The sequence below is a fragment of the Corvus kubaryi genome, unplaced genomic scaffold, assembly GCF_017639235.1.
Source record: "Corvus kubaryi isolate FWS band 111438036 unplaced genomic scaffold, C.kubaryi_AGA036_p1.0 37387, whole genome shotgun sequence".
NCBI classification, from domain to species: Eukaryota; Metazoa; Chordata; class Aves; order Passeriformes; family Corvidae; genus Corvus; species Corvus kubaryi.
In genome coordinates, this window is record NW_024581129.1 from 10705923 (window position 1) to 10726934 (window position 21012).

Below are 21012 nucleotides of genomic sequence, written 5' to 3' on the forward strand. Positions count from 1 at the left end.
TAGGTCTCAGCAGAAAAGCAGGTGAAACTGAGGGGTTTATCTGTGTGGCTTCCTTAGAGAAGGAAAGAAATGCAGCTGCGCAGAATAAATTTGGAAACCAGGACACTTGAAAGTGAAAATTTAAAAAATAAGAAGAGTTTCTGGTCTTGTTTTTAAATCCAGGAAAAGCCCAGAAAATAATCAGATTTTCAGATGTCTTTTAGACATCTTTTTCAGATTCCTTTTAGAGACTGAAATGAAAGAGAACTTGCAGAATCTGCATTGGAAAGCAGCTCCTCTTGGGGAACTTTGTTCTATCTTTGAGAAAAAAACTCATTTTCCAGGCAAGCGTAGCCAGTGCTGTCCTGTTCATGGACCATCGTGGTACCATCTGAAAGCAGCTCCTCCAGACAGGGTCATTTCCAGAGTAAGGAGGCCAGAAAGAGAATTTTCTCTGTGCTGGAGCACTGACGGGTGCAGGGCAGCATTCCCTGGGGATGAGCTCTGTGCCCGTTCACTGGAGGTGTTGCAGTCTGCCACATGAAAAAGAAACCATTCATAGATGGAGAGATTTCATGGGGTCTGTCACCCTGCCCTATCCATTTGGACTATTTCCAGGCATTTACATTAATTAAAAGTGAGACAGACAAGGTTTCTGTGATACTGTTGTGCTGGTCAGAATGGATAACTTCCCCAAACCTGCTATTTTTAGGGTATTTCTAGAGGTATGGGGTAGACTCTAAGACAAATAGGATATATAGATATATGGAGGAATTATGATGGCATTTATATACCCCAAACCTTATTACTTCAATAGCTTTTTTTTAGTTATTTTTTCATGGAGACTTTTAGAAATTTCTCCTGCATGTGTTGTGCTCTTTGTAGTTCACTTGTTACAGGTGCTTTGTAGGTCACCTGTTACAGATGACATTTTGGGGTCTCTTTCTGCACATATTGGCCAATTTTTCTAAAAAAGATATGGTAGAAAAATAAGATATTTTTGCTTTGAAATGTTAAATTAGTCTATTGTTTCCATGATGCTACTGTAATTTATTTCATTTATATTTTAGTTCGGTGCATTCCTACATATAAATATTTTAAAAATCACATCGGAGAAAGAGAAGTGGTTCATGTTGAAATATGGCAGATTTAAGGGTAGTGTGGCACGTGGCTGGAGTTTCCTAAAGAGCCTGAAAACATGACCTTACGTCATGTTACATTCATTCTGTAAACACCCACAGGCAAATGCTTTGCTGGCTCAAGCAGGAGAGAGATACTGTCTGTGCTGCCCCTGGTCTCTGCCCCTGGGATCTCACACTGCTGGGCTTTCTGCAGGGCTGGCTGCCCTCATGAGGCACAGGGGGATGGATGGATGGATGGATGGATGGATGTTCCTGGGAGCTCAGGGTGGGTGCACCGGAGGTGCTGTCTGGGGTTCCTGGGATGCTGTCCCTGCCATGGCCAAGTGGGGAGTGGTGGCTGGGCTGGAGGGACAGGGGAAAACCTAATGGAAGTGGGTTGGGAAGTGGTGGGCTTCTGAGAGAGGTAGGAAAGTTGGTTTGTTCAACTAGTCACAGAGTCAAAAAGAGAGGAGGGAATTTGTGGGCTCTGAGGAAGGGCTGGTAGGCAGCTGTCTGAGTCCCAGGGGCCATTGTTGATTTACAGGGAGTCAGTTCAGAACGCAGGATAACATCTGGAAAACATCTCTGAAGACTGCTGGTAGCTGCCTTAGGAAGGCAAAGCATTAGTGAGGAGGAGGCTAGGAGGGCTGGGGCGTGGGTTTTGTTTTGTTTTGAGTTTTTGCTGTAGGCTTCCTGTGTCAACACTGCCCGGCCTCTGAGTGCCTCCCGCTGCGCCTGCAAGTGGGGAGAGTGTCTCTGCTCCTGCAGGAGGGCTGCCAAGGGAAATGAGTTCATCCCTGTATGAACAACGTCAAGGAGTGGCCACACCAGCACGAACTGAAATAGCCAAGCTGCACCTTTGTCTCTGTAAAGGTCCAGATGAAGTGATCTTCTGCTGAGGGTCGCGGGAGGAGGAAGCTGCTGACATCCCGCTGTACGCACACGGTAAAACTTGGCCGTTCAGTCTCCAATCCTTCTCACGGTGCCTGGTTTTTACAATTTTCAGAGAAGCCCGAGAGGCAGAGGGATGTGCCAGTGCACGCTCCTGTGCAGAGATGCAGCACACTGCCCATACAGACTGAGCTGCAGCGTGGGCACAGGCTGCCCCTTGCTGCATCCCCCCGTGCTGCGCTGCCCCGCGGGCTGTGGCAGGGTCAGGTCGGGCGTTGCTGCCGCTGGCTGCCTCCAGCTGTGTGTGTTTGGGTCAGCTCTCACCCAGCTCTGTGTTTGGGTCAGCTCTCACCCAGCTCTGAGCACGATGTCGGGCTCATGTAATAGAAATGATAAGAGTCGAGGCTATTCTTCTACCTTGGCCGTGGGCAGAGAACAAAAAGGCTATTTGTACAGTGAAACGGTACTGAATGTTCTACATCACTGTTTTATTTTATGTTTACAGAGCAGAGGGCACCAAAATAATATAAATGGGAGCAATAACATATGGTAGCACACTTCTAACTCCATTTAGTCTTTTTTATTTGTAAATGTTTTTGTGGTTTGTCTGTGTTTTAAAGAAAGGGAAAATTCTCCTGCCTCTCTAGCCTTGTTTGAGGAAGGGCACAGGTAGTACTTTGTGGTTATATTGCAGTAGATGGGTGAATACTCTGCATTTTGCTTGTCACCTGACAAGCTGGTTTCTGTTTAGATGAGGAGAGAAAGTGTGTGATTCTGAAAGCTGCATTTTCTCTTGTGAAGAGGCCAGCCCATGTGTGCTGAGTTATCAGAATTTGTTTTAATTGTTTGCTCTTATTTTTCCTGTGACTTACTAGGGCTATGCTCCTGCCATGTCAAACACTTTCCTTGAAAGCAAGGTGTCCAAAGGACAGGTCTTTAGAAAATTGAGACTTCCTCTGTACCAGTCAGCACAGCAGGTCTATTTTGAGGAGGAGGAAGTCCGGAAAATCCCGACCCTTTGGTGTTATCGTCTTGGTCTGAGCTGAACTCTGTGCTGTGACACTGGGCAGGGCATTAGCTCATGGGTGACAGATGCCATCCATATTTGAAATGCCATCCCTAAGGCTGGGGTTTTGTTCTCAGCTGAGTTGCTCTTGAGAACAGTGAGGAAAGCTCGAGCTGGTAGAGGAGGGAACATGACTATTCACTTCTATCTTCTCAGCACCCTGAGCAATTAAAGACAAAAGCTTTGTTCCCTGGTGACTTCATTCTTAAGAAGCCTTTTTAATTTTAGTCTTTATTTTCAGGAAGAAATAATATGGATTTGTCATTGACAAGGAGGCTGCATCTCTTAAATGTCATGTGAAGGATCCATTCCATAATTCATGGGTTAGGGACTGTGGGTGTCAAGAGGAGGGTGCATAATGGATGTGAGAGATTTCAGTTCAATTAAACTATTGGTCTTAAAGGCAGCTTTTCTTGCCTTCATGATAATTTTCTTGACTCAGATAGCCACATTTTTTGCTAACTCATCCAGATAACCAGATATTTTTAGTCTTCTTAAGTAAGACTGTAGTGGGTTATTGGTTATTTTGGTACATCATCTTCCCCTTCCAGTGTGGATGGGGACTTACACAGTAATATCAGAGCAGTGCTGATTATTTCATCTTATTTCTGCCACTGCTGCACCAGTAAGCCTTGCATTTGTCTGTGTAGAAGAGCTGCTGTTTCTGATCCTTCTCTTTGCATGGATTCTGGGAGTTCTTCTTGTTGTGTCATATGATGTGTGCTGGTGTGCTGAGAAAGGGATCTTCTCCCTCCTCTGCTGTAGGACCTGAACAAGAGCGAACCTAAGGCTGCTGGGGGTCTGAATGAAGATGTGGACTGTTGGCTTCCTAGCTGCTGGGAAACTGTGGCAGACTCAGACCTCCCGAAAGGGATTGCTGGGTCTGCCAGATCTCTCCAGGCAGGAGGGGTCACCCCCTCAGGGCCAGCCACTGCCTCCCAGCTGTGCCTGTGTTCCTGTCCCAGGCAGAGCAAATCAGCTGTCTGGCTGGCTCAGTCCGAAGGGAATTAAGGAGCACTCTTACGATTTTCTTCTCACAGTCAGGCTGAAGGTGTTATGAGCTGGCAGAGCTGTGTTAATAAGTGAGCAGCAGCAGCAGTGGAGTTATCGTAGCGATCACACTGCAAAACCCACCTGCAGCAGTGGAGGTAAAGCTTTATCTCAGCATTTCTTCTTCAAGGGCTTCTTTCTTGTAATGTGTGTTTATGTGCGGGTGCAGGAGCTCCTCTGTGCTGCCTGTGGTCAAAGCCCATCAGTCAGGGAGGTGTGTGGGGTGCACCAAGACCAAGAGTTGGGGCTCAGCTGTGCCTCAAGAGCCTGTGACTGAGGCAGGAGTGAGCAAATGCGTTAGTTGTGGAGTAATCTGTTTGCAGTGGAGCGTCCTGGTACAGCTGACAAAAGCTGTGACATTTAAAAATAAATAAACTTTACAAAACATGAACTCACTGATACAGAGCAGGAGCGTTTGGTGCGACTGTGTCGTGTGTACATCCACAGGAAGTGAGTCATGTTCTTACAAAATCAGCATTGCAAGAATTTGTGACTTTTATGACAATTCCCATTTTGGACTAAATCAGATCTCTTCTTTCCTCTAGGCTCTTCTCAGGCCTCAGGAATGTCTTCTGAGCCCACTTCATCCTCCTCACAGCAGTCCCCCGCCTCTCCCCCCTCGCCCAGCTCCCTCCATCTGCCCGAGAGCCGCCGGCCCAGGGAGCGCTCCCCGTCCCCCATGAGGGGGTACCTCATCCCCAGCCCGCTGCCCACCCGCCGCACCAGGACGTTTTCTGCGTGAGTACTGGGAATCCTGCCTGCCACGGACACGGCCAGCAGCGAGGAGCCCCCTGCACAGGCGAAGGGAGCTGTGGGGTGGAGGGGTGCTTGTGTCTGAAGGTGCTTTGGTGTGTTGCTCCTCTCTGACAAATTCTGATGCCTTTAGGCTTTTAGTCCAAATATCCCATAGTTTTTCAATGCTCTCTGTTAGTGAAGGATGTTAAAAGTCTCTTGACTCTTTAAGACCAGGCTTTTACAGGAAGGGCAAAATACACCAAGATTTTTCAAAACAGAGATCCTTGTCTGAAGTTTTGCTTCACTTCAGACATTGATTCGTGGCTTTCAGGAGCAGCTCCTGTTGGTGTTTCCTTCTCAGATCCAGATTTTTTTTGCATGGTCTCTCTTCTCACTGTCCCTGAAGCTCTGGACCAAACCTCACTGGAAGTTTTAGGTTTGCTGCTCCTGACACCTGTGCTAATATCAATGAGGTTGTTTTAGAGATACTCCATCACTTTTCTGAGGAAAGTGTTTCCTTGTTTCCTTTTCTTATTCAGCTTTCATATCTCCATCTTAAAATTGCTCAAATAGACCTGTAAAAGAACGTGTTGGTTATCAGGGTGTGAACCCTGATCTCTTTCTCTAAGGTTTTTCATGAAATGAGATAATATTTGTTGCTGTTTGTAGTTGTTTGAGGTAGTGATCCTCCAGCAGAGCTGGCTTTCCCTGAGCTTTCCTGAGGCCCTGTGGTGCTGTGCAGGCTCCTGGGAGCCCTGTCCAAAGGGGGCTCCTCCCCAGTGCAGCAGCAGAGAATGGTGTGGCAAGGTTTGGCCATTGCAAAGAATTCTCAGTGCCTGTGAGGGGCCTCCCAGTGAGGGGCTGACCTGCAGAAGGCCATATGGGCTTCTTTGTTCATCTCAGAGCCTTTGAATCAGGGTATGATATGAAGCTTCTGCCCCAGGCTTTTATTTCTGTATGAGGAAGTCTGGCAGTGCTGAATGAATGCTGCGGCAGTGAGATCTCAGCCCTGCAGCCAGCCTGTTCTGGGCCACTTACTCTGGTTGCTGTGCTTTTTCCCTTTTACTTTTTGCAATGTTATCCAGCTCTTTTCTTCCAGAGTTATCCATGTGGATTTAAATAATAACAGTCTCACTGATGCTTCATATTACTACTTCTGAATTCAAAATGAGGCAAAAAAAGAAGAGCAGCAGAAGAGAAGTTTATATATTGTCAGTTCCAAAAGCCTTCAAATGCCCTGAACTTCCTGATGGAAGTAGATTGCTAAAAGGAACATAATTGACTTAATAATTGGGGTTGCCCTTGAAAAGCAAGTCCAAGCTAGCTTGCTTCAGTGCTGTGTTAATAATGAACTCTTTGTAAATCTTCTCAGCTGTTAATCTTAGTCTGGTTCTTACAAAAATAAAGAATCTGTTATTTGGCTTCCACAGTTCTTTAATCATTAATCAGTGTAGGAATCTTGCTGTATTTGTTTGCCCTGAAAACCAAAATAGCTCTGAATTTTTGTGTGTATTTGTCCTCTTTAAACAAGAGGAGCTCTAGGTGAGCATTTGTATAAAGAGATCAATGTGACAGGCAGTGGTTTATTATTCAGTGGGATTATTTGATTTTGGTTCACTGGAAGTGGGGCGCCTCATCCCCCACAGTGCCTTATCTCTTTGAAAGATGCAATTGAACCTTAATGGCTTGTTTAGGACAGTGAGTGCTTTTCTGTGTAACAAGCACTTGTGGGGTCAGGTGTGTTGACAGCTTTATAGAGCTGGAAATGAAGTGATTTAATGGAGACTTCTTTCTTTAGGACTTTCAACTGCACTTCTTTATTGGTAGCTTGTTTTAAGGAACAAAGCTGTTACCATTTTTTAAAAAACAATTTATTTAGACTTCAGTAAAATTTAAACATTTGGGACAGTGGTGTCCAAGTTGCCATGATGCATGTAAGCAAGTGGCAGCACAGTCATTGTGTTTGAAGAATTGCACCAAAATCCTCTTCTAATGTGGAAGCAACCTACTGGATACCCATGGCAGGAAGAAGTTCCTGATCTAGTAACTGTTCAGAGTAAACCCCATAATGTGTCTAAACCAGTTGGTTTTAATTCATGGAAGTGTTTGAGTGAATTTGGATCCCTGGAGGTTGCACTCAGTGTATTTGATGGAGAAAAGGATTTAACCACACAGTTTTCATGCAAATTGTTTTTCTTGGTGGCAGTAAGTCTCCCTAAAGGTGGTTCTGCAAATGTGTCTCATTTTAAAATACAGGTCCCATGGCAGTGGAGGAGGAGTTCAGACATGAGTCTTGTTGTTATGCACTGCAGTTGGGCTTCACACTTCCTGTGAAAGCACAATGCTTAGATGCACACTGGTACTCCCAACCTCATCACGGGTAGAAGATTCTTACATTCAGTATGGTGTCTGGGGGAAAATTTGGTGCAGTGATGGAGCAGTTGAATTCAAGATGGCAATTGATGCATTATAGTGCTAGCAAACGTCTTCTTCATCTCTGTGTCCCTCCAAAAGGCCCCAGGAAAAACCCGTGCAGTGTGTGACAGGGAGTGCTGAGCAGCTGCTGTAGAGCAGTGTGCTCACTGGGAGGGAGCACTGGCCCACGGTGCCCTCTTGCTCTGTGTGCTCTGGTGACACCAGGAGTGCACCCAGCACTGACCTGCTCTCTGTGCTTCCTCCCACAGCACGGTGAGAGCCTCGGAGGGACCCATCTACAAAGGGGTCTGCAAGTGCTTCTGCCGCTCCAAAGGCCACGGATTCATCACCCCTGCGGACGGAGGGCCCGACATCTTCGTGCACATCTCGGAGTGAGTTGTGTGGGTGGCCAAGGAGGGCTGGAGCTCTGGTTTGCCTTCATTACCAAACACTTTTGATGTGTCAGACATGAGATTGGTTTACTCTGTCACCCTTACCCCAGCAAAGAGGGGTTATGCAGATGTTACTGGCAGCAATAGATTATGCTGTTCTTTTCCTGTATTATTATAAATCTGTTGAGTTAAAAACTAGAAGATGATCCTTAAATCTCTTAGAATAAGCTACACAGTTTTGCCCAGACCTAGAAACTCGCATTTACCTGAAGCAAATATTCCATGCAGTGTCTAGTTGTAACATAAAGATTTCTAACACTGAAAATTCATTACTTTTACTTTGCACTGCATGTACCATTATTAAACTAAAGGTTAATTGCCTTTACTGTTGAGAAAAGTTACACTTTATTACTTCCTTGAATTCATCTAGCTTAGGTTGTGAGCAGTTTATAGTTAAAGCTTTCTCTGTTAAAGGCTTCATTAGTACCTCAGCCTTTTTTGTCCTGAACACACTGAGAACCACCCCTTCTGAATTTACCTTTTGATAAACTAAGCAGATAAAACTTTTTAAGTCCCTTGCTGAGAATTTTTCTCCAGCCTAAACCAGTCTTTGCAGCATACTTAGAAAAGAGACTGAAGAATTTAAGTATAATTTTAAGACTATGCACTGTACACATATGTTCAGTGTAAGGAGATAAAATCTCCTCCAGAGTCCTGCTCTGTTTCTCTTTCTGTACATCCCATAATCACATTAGCCCTTTATCCCCAGTCTTTGCAGAGTTTCTTACCTTCTCTGACCTCAGCATCCTCTGCAGTGCCAAGGTTTGCTGCAGTCCCAGATACACCCTGGCATTCCTGACAGCTGTGTTTGCATTCCTGGTTCCTGAACTTCTGGTTGGGTTGCAGAGCAGCACATCCCACTGGGACAGGCCCTGCCTGCCCAGGAACCCCGAGCACAGCCCCTGCCTGCACTGTCCTTGGTGTTTATGGCTTGGCTAATCTGCAAGGTTTAATGGGCAATTCTTATATTTGTTTGTGGTTTGAGATGTTTACCAGTGTTGGGTGTGTATGTTAAGACTGCTCAGTGTTTATTCTCCAGTAAACTCTTCCAGATCTATCACCAGTTTTATTTTACCTATTGTTCACAGTATTGAAGCTGTATAATCCTTATTTGTTGTTCAGAGTGGTTATGCAGTGGTAAGTCAACAAAAGCCTTACCAAACCTACCCACGTTGCCCCAGCTGTCTTTCCTGGTTGTGTGAGTAGCATGTGTCCTTGGAGAAGGAGAACTTGGCTTTCCTCCAGGTTTCTGGAATGTTACTGCACGATGGGCCTTGACAAACCAAAGTTTTGTAGGGCTCATGGGTGCAAAGAGGCTCAGTGGTCTGACTTGTGTTCAACCCAAGGAAGTGTCATTTAATAGCTCCTTTCTCTTTTGTCTAATGCAAATTTCTCCTCATTTCCTGAATAACTTAAAAATAGCATTTCCTATGTCACAATTAAAAAAATTTAACTGTGAGCATCTAGTCTGACCTATACAGTTACTGATCAGCAGGGGTTTAGTTACAACAGCCTTCGCACAGAAACATGAATTTCCAGCCCTGTAATGAATTCCTTTTAAAGAACTGTCTATTTTCGGTCCTGTTTTTTTCCCTGTACATTTTCTCCTCCAATTAGTTCAGTAAAATTTTCTTCAGTTATGTGAAATGAATCCTTTTAAAACCCTGGAGATTACTTTTTGATTGGGGTTGCTGTTTTGTTTGTCTGTACAAAATGTGAACTGCTCTCTCAGGTTCCTATCCTATGGCCCAACACATATTTCTGTCTTGGCCCAAACCCAGAACTGGATTCTGAGTGCACAAGGTGTTCCTGCCCTCAGTTCCCCTCCAATCAGTAGAAACTCCAGTGATGTTTTTTCTGTTTCCCTGTTTAAGACTCCCATATGTCTCCTATGTTGAAGCCCCAAGTGACACTATCAAAATAATGTTGTCTGCTGTGATTTTTGGTGCTCTCTGTGAGGCCCCTCTGACAGGAGTCCCCCCTCGTGGGCTGTGCTGTTGGCGTATTGATCCCCTCTGCTCTCAGACTGCTTTGACTGGGAGCCACCAATGAGTTATATTTGAGTAACCGTGCCCTGAATGTGCTGTGCTGCCCTCCCCTCCTTCCCACCCACTCCCTCCATCCTAAAGCACCACTGAACGAGTCACCAAGGTTGTAAAAGTTTATGGGCAGCCACACTTCTCGAAGTGTTTTCAGTGTGTTTGCTTTGCTGACGCAGGAGGTTCTCTGCTCCACCGCCCTCACCCAGCCGTGCCCTCGCACCACCCCTGTCGGGAGCAGCTGGAGCAGGTGAGGGCTGAGAGGGGCAGAGCTGCTCTGTGGGCAGGGGTGATGGGCTCTGGCCCCTCAGACACAGCCCTCAGACACAGCCCCAGCTTCCCACCTCACAACCCAGTGCCCACCCACTGGACCAGGCTGGCTCTCTTTGTTTTCAGCCACGTCATTTCAACCCAAAGCTCACACCAGGAGCACTCTCCATGTGCTGTGCTGCAGTTCGCTCTGGTATCCCTGCAGTGCAGCAGGAGTAGGTTGGAGAGGACCTCCTCTACCACTTCCACTGCTGGGAGGCTCCTGTGCCTTTCTGGCAGATGCTGTGCCCAGCCCATGGTTGGCAATTCCCGTGCTGAGGATCCACTGCCTCCCTGGGTGATCTCTTCCCACCATGAACAGACCTGGCTCAGTCCTTTCTGGTGTTTAACTGACTTGGTTTTCAAGATGGACCTTCACTTCTCCCATCTCCACAGCAGGCAAATGATGCCTTTCTCCTTTAAGAAGAAATTGTTTGTGTGTTCAAGGACTCTTTTCCGTGCTCTTTCAGAAACATCTTAGCAAGGTTAGTTCATATAGATTTTGTAGGACTAAAGTGTTTTGTGTTTTCACAGCTTCTCTATGTCAATTCTGCTCTCTTGAAGTCAGTAGCATTTTTTCTATTGTACCAGGAATGGGCCACTGTTTTAAATGTTTCATGTGTAGGTACAGTCTCAGAGCTTCAGTTCAAAAATAGCTGATCTTTCTGCCTCAACCTGTTAGTGAAAAGTGCTATTATTGAAGTACTGAAGGTTTCAGCACATTATGTTCTTTAATTACTGGGAGTATATTTGAGTTGTTGGAAACAGCTTTTAGTGCTGGAGGGTGATGGTATCACTGTCAATTCTGATGCAAGGCAACACGTGGAGGACAAATTAGTAATGCCTTTCATTTCAGTTTATTTCACAGTGAATTTGATAGATTGCTCTTTATTAACGGGAATTGCTTTTTGTGGCAGCATTCTGTAATCAGGCCTGTGGCTCAGGGGACTCCAGTGACTCTGGTTTGCACAGTGTGAGTTTTGAGATCCTCCTCATGTTTATCAAATGATTCTTTTCTACCTATTTATTCAGTTAAATCTGAATGTGAGAGAGGTGTTAGTCTGTTCACTGTCTCCGTGTGGTATAGGCATCCACTTGTGAAACCAAAGTGGATTGTTTCTCCCGATCAGTTCTCCCCAAAAGCTGGGATTTCAGGAACTTGGATAAAATGGTTATGCCAGTTTGGATTCACCAAGATAGACTGTTCCTCTGTGTTCATCACTAAGCTGTGATGATTAGCGAAGGTTTTAGGCATTGGGACCAGCTGCCTATCTTGCAGATTAGTATGATTTTCAACATAAACATTTAATTTTAGGAATTAAATTGTTTTCTTCCCTAAGCATTTAGGAGCTGTGAGGTTACACTTTAGTGAAAATCTCTTCCATAAGATGGGATGTCTGTTTCCTGTAAGTTTCTGTATTTTTTGTAAGATAATAACACTTAGGATGGCATTTCCTTTCTATAAGTGAGCATTAGCCCAAAAATAAAGCCAAATGTGTGTGACATTCAAAAGCTTCACTTGGTGTCTGCAAAATTTTCTGTGTATCTATGCATGAATGTGGCCATGTTTTGAGTGGAACTTGCAACAAAGCTGCTTTATTGTGTTGGACTTGAGATGTGGGTAGAAATATGGGATCACAGAATTGTTAGGGTTGGAAGGAGCCTCTGGAGATCATCCAGTCCAACTCCCCTGCCAAGGCAGGGTCACGTAGAGCAGGTTACATAGGAACACATCCAGGTGCATTTGGAATGTCTTCAGAGAGGGAGAGTTCACCAGGCAGCCTGTTCCAGTCACTTTCAACAAAAGAATTTCTTCCTCATGATGAGGTGAAACTTCTTGTGTTTTAGTTTATGGCCATTGCTCATCCTGTTGCTGGGCACCACTGAGAAAAGTCTGGCATCTTCCTGTTGGCATCTGCCTTTGGGATAATTAAATACATATAATGAGATGCCCTCTCAGTCTTCTCTTCTCCAGACTAAACAGGCCCAGCTCCTGCAGTTTCTCTTCATAAGAAATGCTCCAGATCCCTCATCATCTCTGGTAGCTCCTTGTTGTTCATGTCCTGAGGAGCCCAGAACTGGACACAGCACTGCAGATGTGCCTCACTAGGACTGAGCAGAGGGCAGGGTCACCTCCCTGAACTGCTGGCCATGCTCTTCCTGATGCATCCCAGGGCACACTGCTGGCTCATGGTCACCCACCAGTACCCTGAGGTCCTTCTCTGCAGAGCTGCTCTCCAGTGGGTCAGCCCCAGCCTGTTCTAGTGCTTGGGGTTATCCTTCCCCAGGTGCAGGACCCCACACTTGCCCTTGCTGAACCTCATGAGGCTGCTCTCCACTCAGTTCTCCAGCCCGTGAGGGTCTGGCTGAACGGCAGCAGAGCCATCAGCTGTACCAGCCACTGCCCCCAGTTTCGTGCCATCAGTGTAAGCAACACATCACACATCCCTTTGAAATGTGGGTTTGGAAAGGTGCTTTGTTCTGCCTGGCTTTGTTTTAATGGGTGGCTCAGAAGGCTGCAGAGATGATTTGTTTTGGTGTTTGATAACACTTGTGTGGAGCCACTTCTCCTTTCTAACTGATTGGGTACAAGTGAGTCCTGCTTCCTTGTGCTCGCTGGAGACAGTTCTCAAGTTGGTATAAATAGTTGTGCTAGGAAAATGTCATGGCTCTTTGGGTGTGATGAGGTTTTGTTTTTCTCAGATTCATACTTCATCCCTCTCTAGAACAACCACAAAATGTGCTTGCTGTAGTGAATATAAAACCCAAGCTGGCAAGCATGGAGGCAGAGGAGTTGCTGAGATAGTAATTCCAGATAACACCTCTGGAAAGCAGGGAGCAAAGGCAAATTCATTTGCCTGGAGAGAAATTTTTAAAAAGCCCATAATTATGTTTTTGATAGCAGCATGTGCTGTTAATGCTTCCATTTCCACCAGCCTGTAAGGTGCTCCACTGTCACCAAACTGATGGTGGTGTTACAGCACCAGTGTGAGAGCTTTATCCTCCTGTGTGTCACCTCCTTGGCTCGTGTTCCATCCTGGGAGTCCGTCAGCTCTCACTGATACTCCCTGCTGTGGTTGTCACTGACATGCAGTGGCTTTGGTGGCCTCCCTCTCACTCTCTTGCTGTTCCACCCATAGCTGTGGATGTTCCCAGAGAGCAGACAGGGACTCCCTGCAGTGCTGGCTGTGGATGTCCCCTGCCAGGTGCTGCCTGTACAGGCAGGTTCACATCAGCTTCCCTTCCCAACTGGGCTGCTGAGGGGATGGGGGAGGTGGGGTGGAGAACAGATCAAATGTTGTGCATTAGAGCACTGCACCCACTCTTCTGCTCCCCACTGCCTTTGGGAGTGGGCACCTGATGGAGACTGGTTTGTGCTCCAGGCTTTTGCATTTATCTGGGATTTGGCCTGAAGCCTGTGTACCTGCAAGGGCAAGGCAAGGAGGTGGCTCACCAGAGAGCAGTGACGGATGAACGACCACACTCCTGTTTTTTTAAAGGATTTTATTTTGCAAAAACAGCATATTTAATGAAAGAGAAAAAACGTGAAGTGCTTGTGGGTTTTCTGCAGTTTGCCAGCACTTGGCTCTGAAGGGGAAAATGCTGCATTGCAGAGAGGCCTTCAGGCTGTCCTTCAGGCTGGATTCCTGACCCTGTGCGTGCTGATGGCTCTGGAGAATTGATGCTGTGCTTCCCCCAGGGACACTGACACACAGCACCCCATGGTCCCTGGGGAGATCCCGAGCTTGCTGTGGTTTGCTTGTGCACTGTGGTGTGATATCAGGTTATGCCTCCTGTGTCTGTAGCTCAGCACTGCTGAATAGCTGAGGGCTGAGGGCTCTTGCTGGGCTCCCAGGTGGGGCTGGTCCCATTCTGCTGCTGCATTTCAGCTGCTGGCTGTGCTGGACATGTTCTGCCAGCTGCATCTTCCTGCAGGGAGAACCCAACTCTGTCCCTGCTGCAGTGAGGAGCTGGCTCTGAGCTATTTGTGTCTATGGAGAGATCATCTTTTCATGGTCATTTCTTTCCTCTGATTTTCTGCCAGATCACTGTTTGATGCAAAGCATTAATGCTACATCTCCTGGCTTCTCTGTGGTGCTGTTCCCCTGATGGAGTGAAACAATACTGGTTGGAAATTACCTGATAATTCTAAATGATCTGAGAGCTGAATCTGAGCTGAGAGAATGAACTTCTCCGGCCTCTCTGGCTTTTCTGTGAACTACCAGAAAAATAACTACTGCTGACTGCAACCAACTGCTCTGGGTGTGCTGGGAGGCCAAATCTCAGCTTTCTGCTGGCCTTCAAAATACTGGATGACTTACCTGCTTTGGACAGCTCACTTCCTTCCTGATGTGCTCCCTTTCTGATGCTTTGCTGCATCTGTTGAAGTGTCTGAAATAAGTAGGTTATCTAGGGCAGGAAGGAGAGGCAGCAGAATTCCAGATCTTTCTTGAGAGATGTTTGGAAATTAATAGAACATGGATAATCTTTTTCCTAAGGGTTCTCCACCCCCCAGTCGGCTCAGAAAACTCACATTGCAGAGGTGCATGCAGGAGTGCCAGGTTGCTGTGGTCATTATTGCAGCTAAGCCTTCCCAGAATCTTTGCCTCAATGATACAAACTGTAATAGGTCAGAGCCAAGGCTGGCACTCTACCAGCCCGGCAGTGGGCACTGCAGGCAGTGGCTGCTCGAGGATGGAGGTTCTTTGTGCTCAGTGAGCACAGAAGGTAGCTGCCCTGGGCTTTGGTGTCCAGAAGCACACAGTCGGTTGGATTGTGACAGAATCCAGGCTGGGTGTTTGCAGGAACGGGTGTCTTTGTCTTTGAGCCCACAAAGGCATCCTTGGAAAGCTCTCTCCTGTTCCTTTCTCATGGAGTGTGTTGTGCTGCCTGGGCTTGAATTGGCTGCTGGAAGTAGATATGGAGTCATAACTATCCCTGAATGGGGCTGCAAGCACCCTGAGCCCGTAGAGAACTGGGCAAGAGGATGATGCATTCACTGAACTGGGAGGGAAGTGCAGCTCCTGGGTAGTTGTCTCTGCAACAGCACAGGGACCAGGGCAATCCTGGAGCAGAGACCCTGGATATGAACTGCTGGGATTCTTCAGTATCTGAGCCTCTCACACTTGTCTGTTCCCAGTGAGGAGTGTGACTGGTGGGGAGAGGCAGCCCTGCTCCTGCTTGGCCAGCTCCGTAAGGTCACTGCTGGTTTGCTGGTGAGTGCTGGGGCTGTTGGCTGGCACAGGGAATGCATGGGAGGGCATCTGGGATTAGTAACTCACAATGGTTCCTTATTCTGTTGTATCTTGCTGTTAAAAACCCTCAGGTTTCTTGAGACAAATGCTGAGGTGTTAAATGAACTTTAAGAAGCTCATGAGGTGACAGAGCCACTGAGCCATGGAAGTGCTCCTTGGTCTCATCCATGGCAACACTTGGTGACCAGCAAGGCTCGGAATTCACTGAAAAGTCTTGTTCCAAAATGTTTCCACATGACTTACTCTTTGTCCCAAGAGGTTTAACTAGAGCCCTGGAGTATGAATAGCAGCTGTGAGAAGGAAGAACTAGAGCATTCCTTATTTAGGTAAATTCCTAATAACTTCTCGGTTTCCTAAAAATAGTGCAGGATAAAATGCTCCACCATACCAGCCTGGTGCTAAGCTGGGGAAATGGGAGTTGCTGGATAATCTAAAACTCACTCTATTGTGTCTCCCTCTGACTCTAACATCAGGGAAGCATTTCCTATTTTTAGCTTGAATTTGAAGTCTTGAAGTGTCTTAAGATTTCTGGGTATGTAGATATTCTTTGTTTTGAATTGAAAGTGCCCTCCAATATCTCAAATAGCAGTGGAAATCTCCACCTTCCTCTAGATCAACATTTAATATATATTTAGGGTAAAAGTAAAAAAAAAAATACAGATCTAAAATGATTTAATCAATATGTGACATCAAAAAAACCCACATTTAATTTCCTTTACCAATTTTTCCAGGTAAATTACATTGTTTACAGAATGTCTGTTGTAGGCTGAATCTGTTGAAGAACTCTGTTTACTCTCTCTGATCTTTTCCAGTTAATTTCCTGCCCAGTGCTTAAGGCAATTGCTTCCTGCTGGAGGATCTTCCCCCAGCTCTGTGTAGGGCTCTGCCTCCAGTGCCACCATCTCATCACCTCTCAAGTGCCATCATATTGCTCTTTCTTGATGCCACCAGATGCACTGCACAGCCTGGATGTTGTTTGTTTCTGCTTCCAAGCATCACAAGTAGTGATAGCTGTGCTGGAGTAAGTCTGTGTCTGTCCCAGAAGCAGTTTTGGTGGCAAACACTGCTCAGGGGACACTGCTCACTCACAGGTCTCTTCAGGCTGCAGACCAGGACCTTTGTCCTCTTGCTTTTCATGTGCTCTAGGGGCAATGAGCTAACAATCCCATATTTGTTAGGTACCAGGAATAACCAGTGATCACAAAGCTCCAGGAGAGAAAAGAATAACTGATCTGTGGGAGAAAAGTTTAAAGGCCAAAAGCAAATGAAAAGAAAATGAAATTGGAGTTGTTCGTGTGGCCACAACCTTTATCATCCACAGCTGTGCAAAGGACAGGCCTGGCCTTGGTGGGGAAGGGTCACCTCAACAAGCAAGGAAAGACAACAAACTAGGGATCAGATGAAGCCATGCTGGGGTTGAATGAGGTTTTGTCACAAGCTCCAGTCACTTGTAGTGTCAGCTTGGATAAGTAATGAAACCGAGAAAAGATCTGATGCTGTCAGCAAAATGCTCAGCCCTGCAAGAAACGGTCTCTAGCAGAGAAAAGTGCACTTTTCTGGGTAATGCTAAGGGCTCTGCAGATTCTGGGGATAATCTGATCTGTTCAGTAGAAGGAGCATGAGTATTTATCCTCATGGTTCAGCATAAGAAATGTGGGTCAACAAATACCTTGTTTTTTTCTTTTTCCTTGGCAGACCAGGGGCTCCACAGGCAGTGCCCCAAACAGTCACCTCCCAAGGGCTGAGGGATGTGGTGCCTTTAGTGACAGCTGAGCGTGTCCTGCAGGCTGGGCCTTTGCTTCTTCTCTCCCTGGCTGCAGCATGTACATTAGGCATGTTCTCTGTGTGTGTGTAGTGATTCTCTTGGTCTTATTTCTTGGAAAACCAGAATCACTTTGTTACCAGTGTACCTGCAACGCACATCTTACCAGAACCTGTCCAGCACCTATCCTATTCACGTTTCAATTTTAAACAAAACATCCCCCAGCAAAACACCCATCTTATTTAATGCTCAAGCTGTACTTCTTCCTCACTTGATTTTGAATATTCAAGTGATACCTAATTTATCTCCATTTTTCAGGAGCTCAAAGCTTTTGTGTGTTGGTGCTTCAGGAGACTGCGAATCCACTTTCCTTTTGCATTAACCATATTTACCTACTTTTGCAGATTTCAAATGTTTATTTTACTAACTGTGGCTCATCCTGTTTTACAGGAGCTTTTAAAAAACATGTAAGGTTCCTGTTTGTTAAAAAAAAAAAAAAAAAAAAAAGAGAGTTTCAGGCAAACCTGAGATCCCTTCCTGGGCAGGGCATCCGTTTGGTTGGGTGGCTGCACAGTGGTGACGTGTTCCTGCTCCCTGCAGGGGCCTGGGGTGCTGCAGTGTGTGTGGCTGGAACACTAAGGGGAGATGCTGCTTTAGTTTTAGTGGTTTTAGCTCTGTAGGAACAATTTTTTTTGGCAACAAAGGATCAAGGTTCCTCAAGATTTAAGAGGTTCAAGTAGGAAAGGTGATGTCATCTTTTTTTTATATGCCATTCCTATTTTTATTTGCGGTTTGACACTTTCAACCCCTTTCTGTGTCTCTTCTTGGGGCCTCATGTCCCCTCATCAAGACCCAGTACATCCTTGATGGAAAACTGCTGTTTCAAAGTCAGGGCAAACTTCTTGGGTTTTGGCAGCAAATTCCTTTGGCGCTAGAAAAGGTAAATTAGTTTCTGCTCCTGGAAGGACAGTAAGGGTTGGGTGTGCAATCCCTTCACACCTGAAAGGATCTTAAACCTGTGGGAAGTGGGGTATAAATGGAGGCAGTAACTGGGGAGGACAGCCACAACAAAGGTCAGATGTGGGAGCTTGAACGGAGCCTGTCCAGTGTGATCCAGGGCTGGGCTGACAGGATGGCCTGGAGACTTTGGAAGTAGATAAAGGTCAGTCAGATCAGCCTGTGTGGGCTGGAAAGGGCTGTCAGGTCTGATGAAGGAGGCTTCATCTTGATTCTTCTGTAAATATCTCTTCTGCCTTCAGTTTACTCCCATTTTCCCAGGCACTGCTCTGAAGGGTTCAGCCTAGGACATGCCCTCCTGGGTCTGGCTGCCACAGTCACAGGTAGCTCTGGAGTAGAGGTATTTCCAGGGAAATACAGTTTGAAGGATATGCATTTCAAGCCCCAGGCCTTGGGAATGTCTTTAACTCCTCATAGCAGGTTTTAGATTCATATTTAGATAGAGGAGCATTTTCAATGTCATGTTGATACAATCAGTTAGCAAACAATGACTTTTCCTTTGAATTTCCCATGGGAGAAATTTTGATTTATGGATCATTTTTAGCTTTCCTTGTACATTCTTGGTTACCCTGTCCTGTCCCTGGGTATGGGCTGCTGCTGCTTTGCCACAGCCTGGCACCAGCTCCCTGAGCAGCACTTGCAGGGCAGGAGTCAGACAGGAGCCCTCAAAGGAGAAAGGGTTGAGGAGAGGCAGTGCTGGAGATGAAGCTGAAGAAGTTTTGCCAAAGTGTGAGGAGAAACAAACTCTGATGTGAGGTTAGAACTGGCAGTAAGGGCCAGTGTATTTACCTCCTATCAGTCCTGGCAGCCTTTCCTGCAATAGAAAAGCCCTAAGAATGATGGGTTACAAAATGAGAGTGGATATAAAGGGCACTGCTAAAATCTGAGATCCCTGCTATTAACAGAAACATGGGGTGAAATTCCTGGGTGGGGTGAGCATGCTGCCAGTGTGCTCTCAGAGAAGGCAAGTATCAAACTCAGTGGTGCACTACAAACTCCTGACCTAGACCACTTTTTTTTCTCTTTTGGAACCCAAACCTTACCTCCAGTGTAACAGGAGTTCACAAGCAAGTCACATCAATTAGGCATCCAGTAGAATTTGTTATTAGTGTTTTTCTGTTCCCAAATACAGATGCTGCTGAGAAACACTGAAAACCTTCACTAAGATCTGCAGCCTAGGCTGTCAGGGCAGGGGAGGCTGAGCATGGGCTCGTGTAGGTATATTTAAAGAAAGGTGAAGTAGCATCTCCTGTACTGTCAGAGCCTCAGGGCAGTGCAGGATGAAGGAATCCCTGCCAGTCTTCACTGGCACGTGCCGGGATTTTTATTACAAAGCTCTGATCTCAAGCACGGGGGTGGAGGTGGGGAGGGCTGTTAGACTTGGCAGTTCTCTGTTCCATCAGCACCTTGTTCTGAGCAGAAGGTGAAGCCCTTTTGGCATCTCCCACCGATTCCAAACGCAGACTCATGTGCAGAGGCAAATGCACAGCGCAGGTCTTCCAGCATCCCCTGGCATCACTCTGGGGAGGCCAGGTAGGAGTCTCCTGGAAATCTCCCTGAGTGCTGGATGAGTGTTTCTGCAGACTACACATCAGGATGGCAGAACTCTCTTTTCTCACAGCAAGTAATTTTGAAATATATTTGATACCATATCTCACTTGGGCTCCTTTATTTTTTTCATACCACAAACGCTGTTATGGTGGAGTAACCTAAAGGTAAAATCTTGCCATTACGTGGCACAATCCTTTTTAAGAAAAAGGGAAAAAAACCCCAAACTCCAAAAGCTTAAGTGAGGAGCGGGGAGGAAACCAAACAGAAAGATATCAACTTTAGTTTAAAAACCATATCCCCAAAGTAAGTGGCAGTCAGTGGCAGCCCTGCCCTCTAGTGCTGTTGTAAGTGAGGTGTTGGTGCACTGTTCTCAGTCCAAGCCTGGGCTCACCTGAGTATTCTTTAGGGCATATTACAGTGAGGATTTTTGTGGGCTTTATTTTGGTTTTTATTTTGTACTTTTTTTGTTGGTGTTATTTTAGGACGATGGTGGTGTTTATAGTATTTTCATAGGATTTCACTGCAAGACAACCAAAATCAACCTCAGACTTTGATGGATGACAGACTATAAAATTCCTGAAGTACTTTGAACATCTAAGATAACAATTACGATAAAAATTTCAGCAAGCTGCGAAGGAGAACGAGTGTTTATGTGATTGCTGACTAACTGGAGCTTCCCTCCACAGCATTGAAGGCGAGTACGTTCCCGTGGCAGGCGACGAGGTCACCTACAAGATGTGCACCATCCCTCCCAAGAACGAGAAGCTGCAGGCAGTGGAGGTGGTGATCACTCACCTGGCCCCTGGCACCAAGCACGAGACGTGGTCGGGGCACATCATCAGCTCCTGAGTGTCCCCTGGGAACGCAGCTGCTGCCGGCGTGGGCTCTGCTCAACAACTGGCTGCAGGGACCTGGCTGAAGAATATTGTGTGTGAGGAAATACTGCATTGTCAATAAAGCAGAAGCAGGCCAAAATTACAATTTTTTACAGCTGGCCTGATTAAAAAAAAAAAAAAAAAAAAAAAAGGCAATTCAAATGCTAATGAAAAAAATCTAGCATAATGTGTTTACAAGAAATGTATTTAAAGAGACCTAGTTTATGTGCTTGGTGGAGGATGGGAGGTTTGGGTTTTCTTTTATCTTATGAACTGATTCCAGGAACTGCCCAGGGGAAGGGGGAGAGGTTTCAAGGAGAGCTCTTCTGGTGCAGATGGTCAAGCACACCTGAGCCCTGGGCATTGTGTGAGCCTTGTGATCCCTTGGGCTGCTCTTCCGTAGGGCTGCAGAACCTTTATTGCTGATAACAGTGCCTGAATGCCTTGGCTGGAGAGACAGAGGTGTTCATTGCTGATTTGTTTTCCTCATGGAAG

At 46.1% G+C, this 21012-nt stretch overlaps 1 protein-coding gene across 4 annotated transcripts in view; it reads left to right on the top strand.

Annotated features, from left to right (window-relative positions):
- CARHSP1 (calcium regulated heat stable protein 1) overlaps positions 1-20668 on the top strand; it is a 35046-nt gene extending 14378 nt beyond the window's left edge. For 3 of the 4 annotated variants that reach the window (XM_042037111.1, XM_042037109.1, XM_042037108.1), the window contains exons 2-4: positions 4653-4845; positions 7527-7649; positions 20329-20668. In XM_042037111.1, coding sequence (XP_041893045.1) covers positions 4673-4845; positions 7527-7649; positions 20329-20491 — 459 coding nt within the window. In that variant the 5' untranslated portion in view covers positions 4653-4672 and the 3' untranslated portion in view covers positions 20492-20668. Of the gene's footprint in view, positions 1-1802; positions 2046-4652; positions 4846-7526; positions 7650-20328 lie in introns of those variants that run through there. The other variant, XM_042037110.1, reaches the window with a different exon arrangement.
- Positions 20669-21012: the final 344 nt, after the last annotated feature.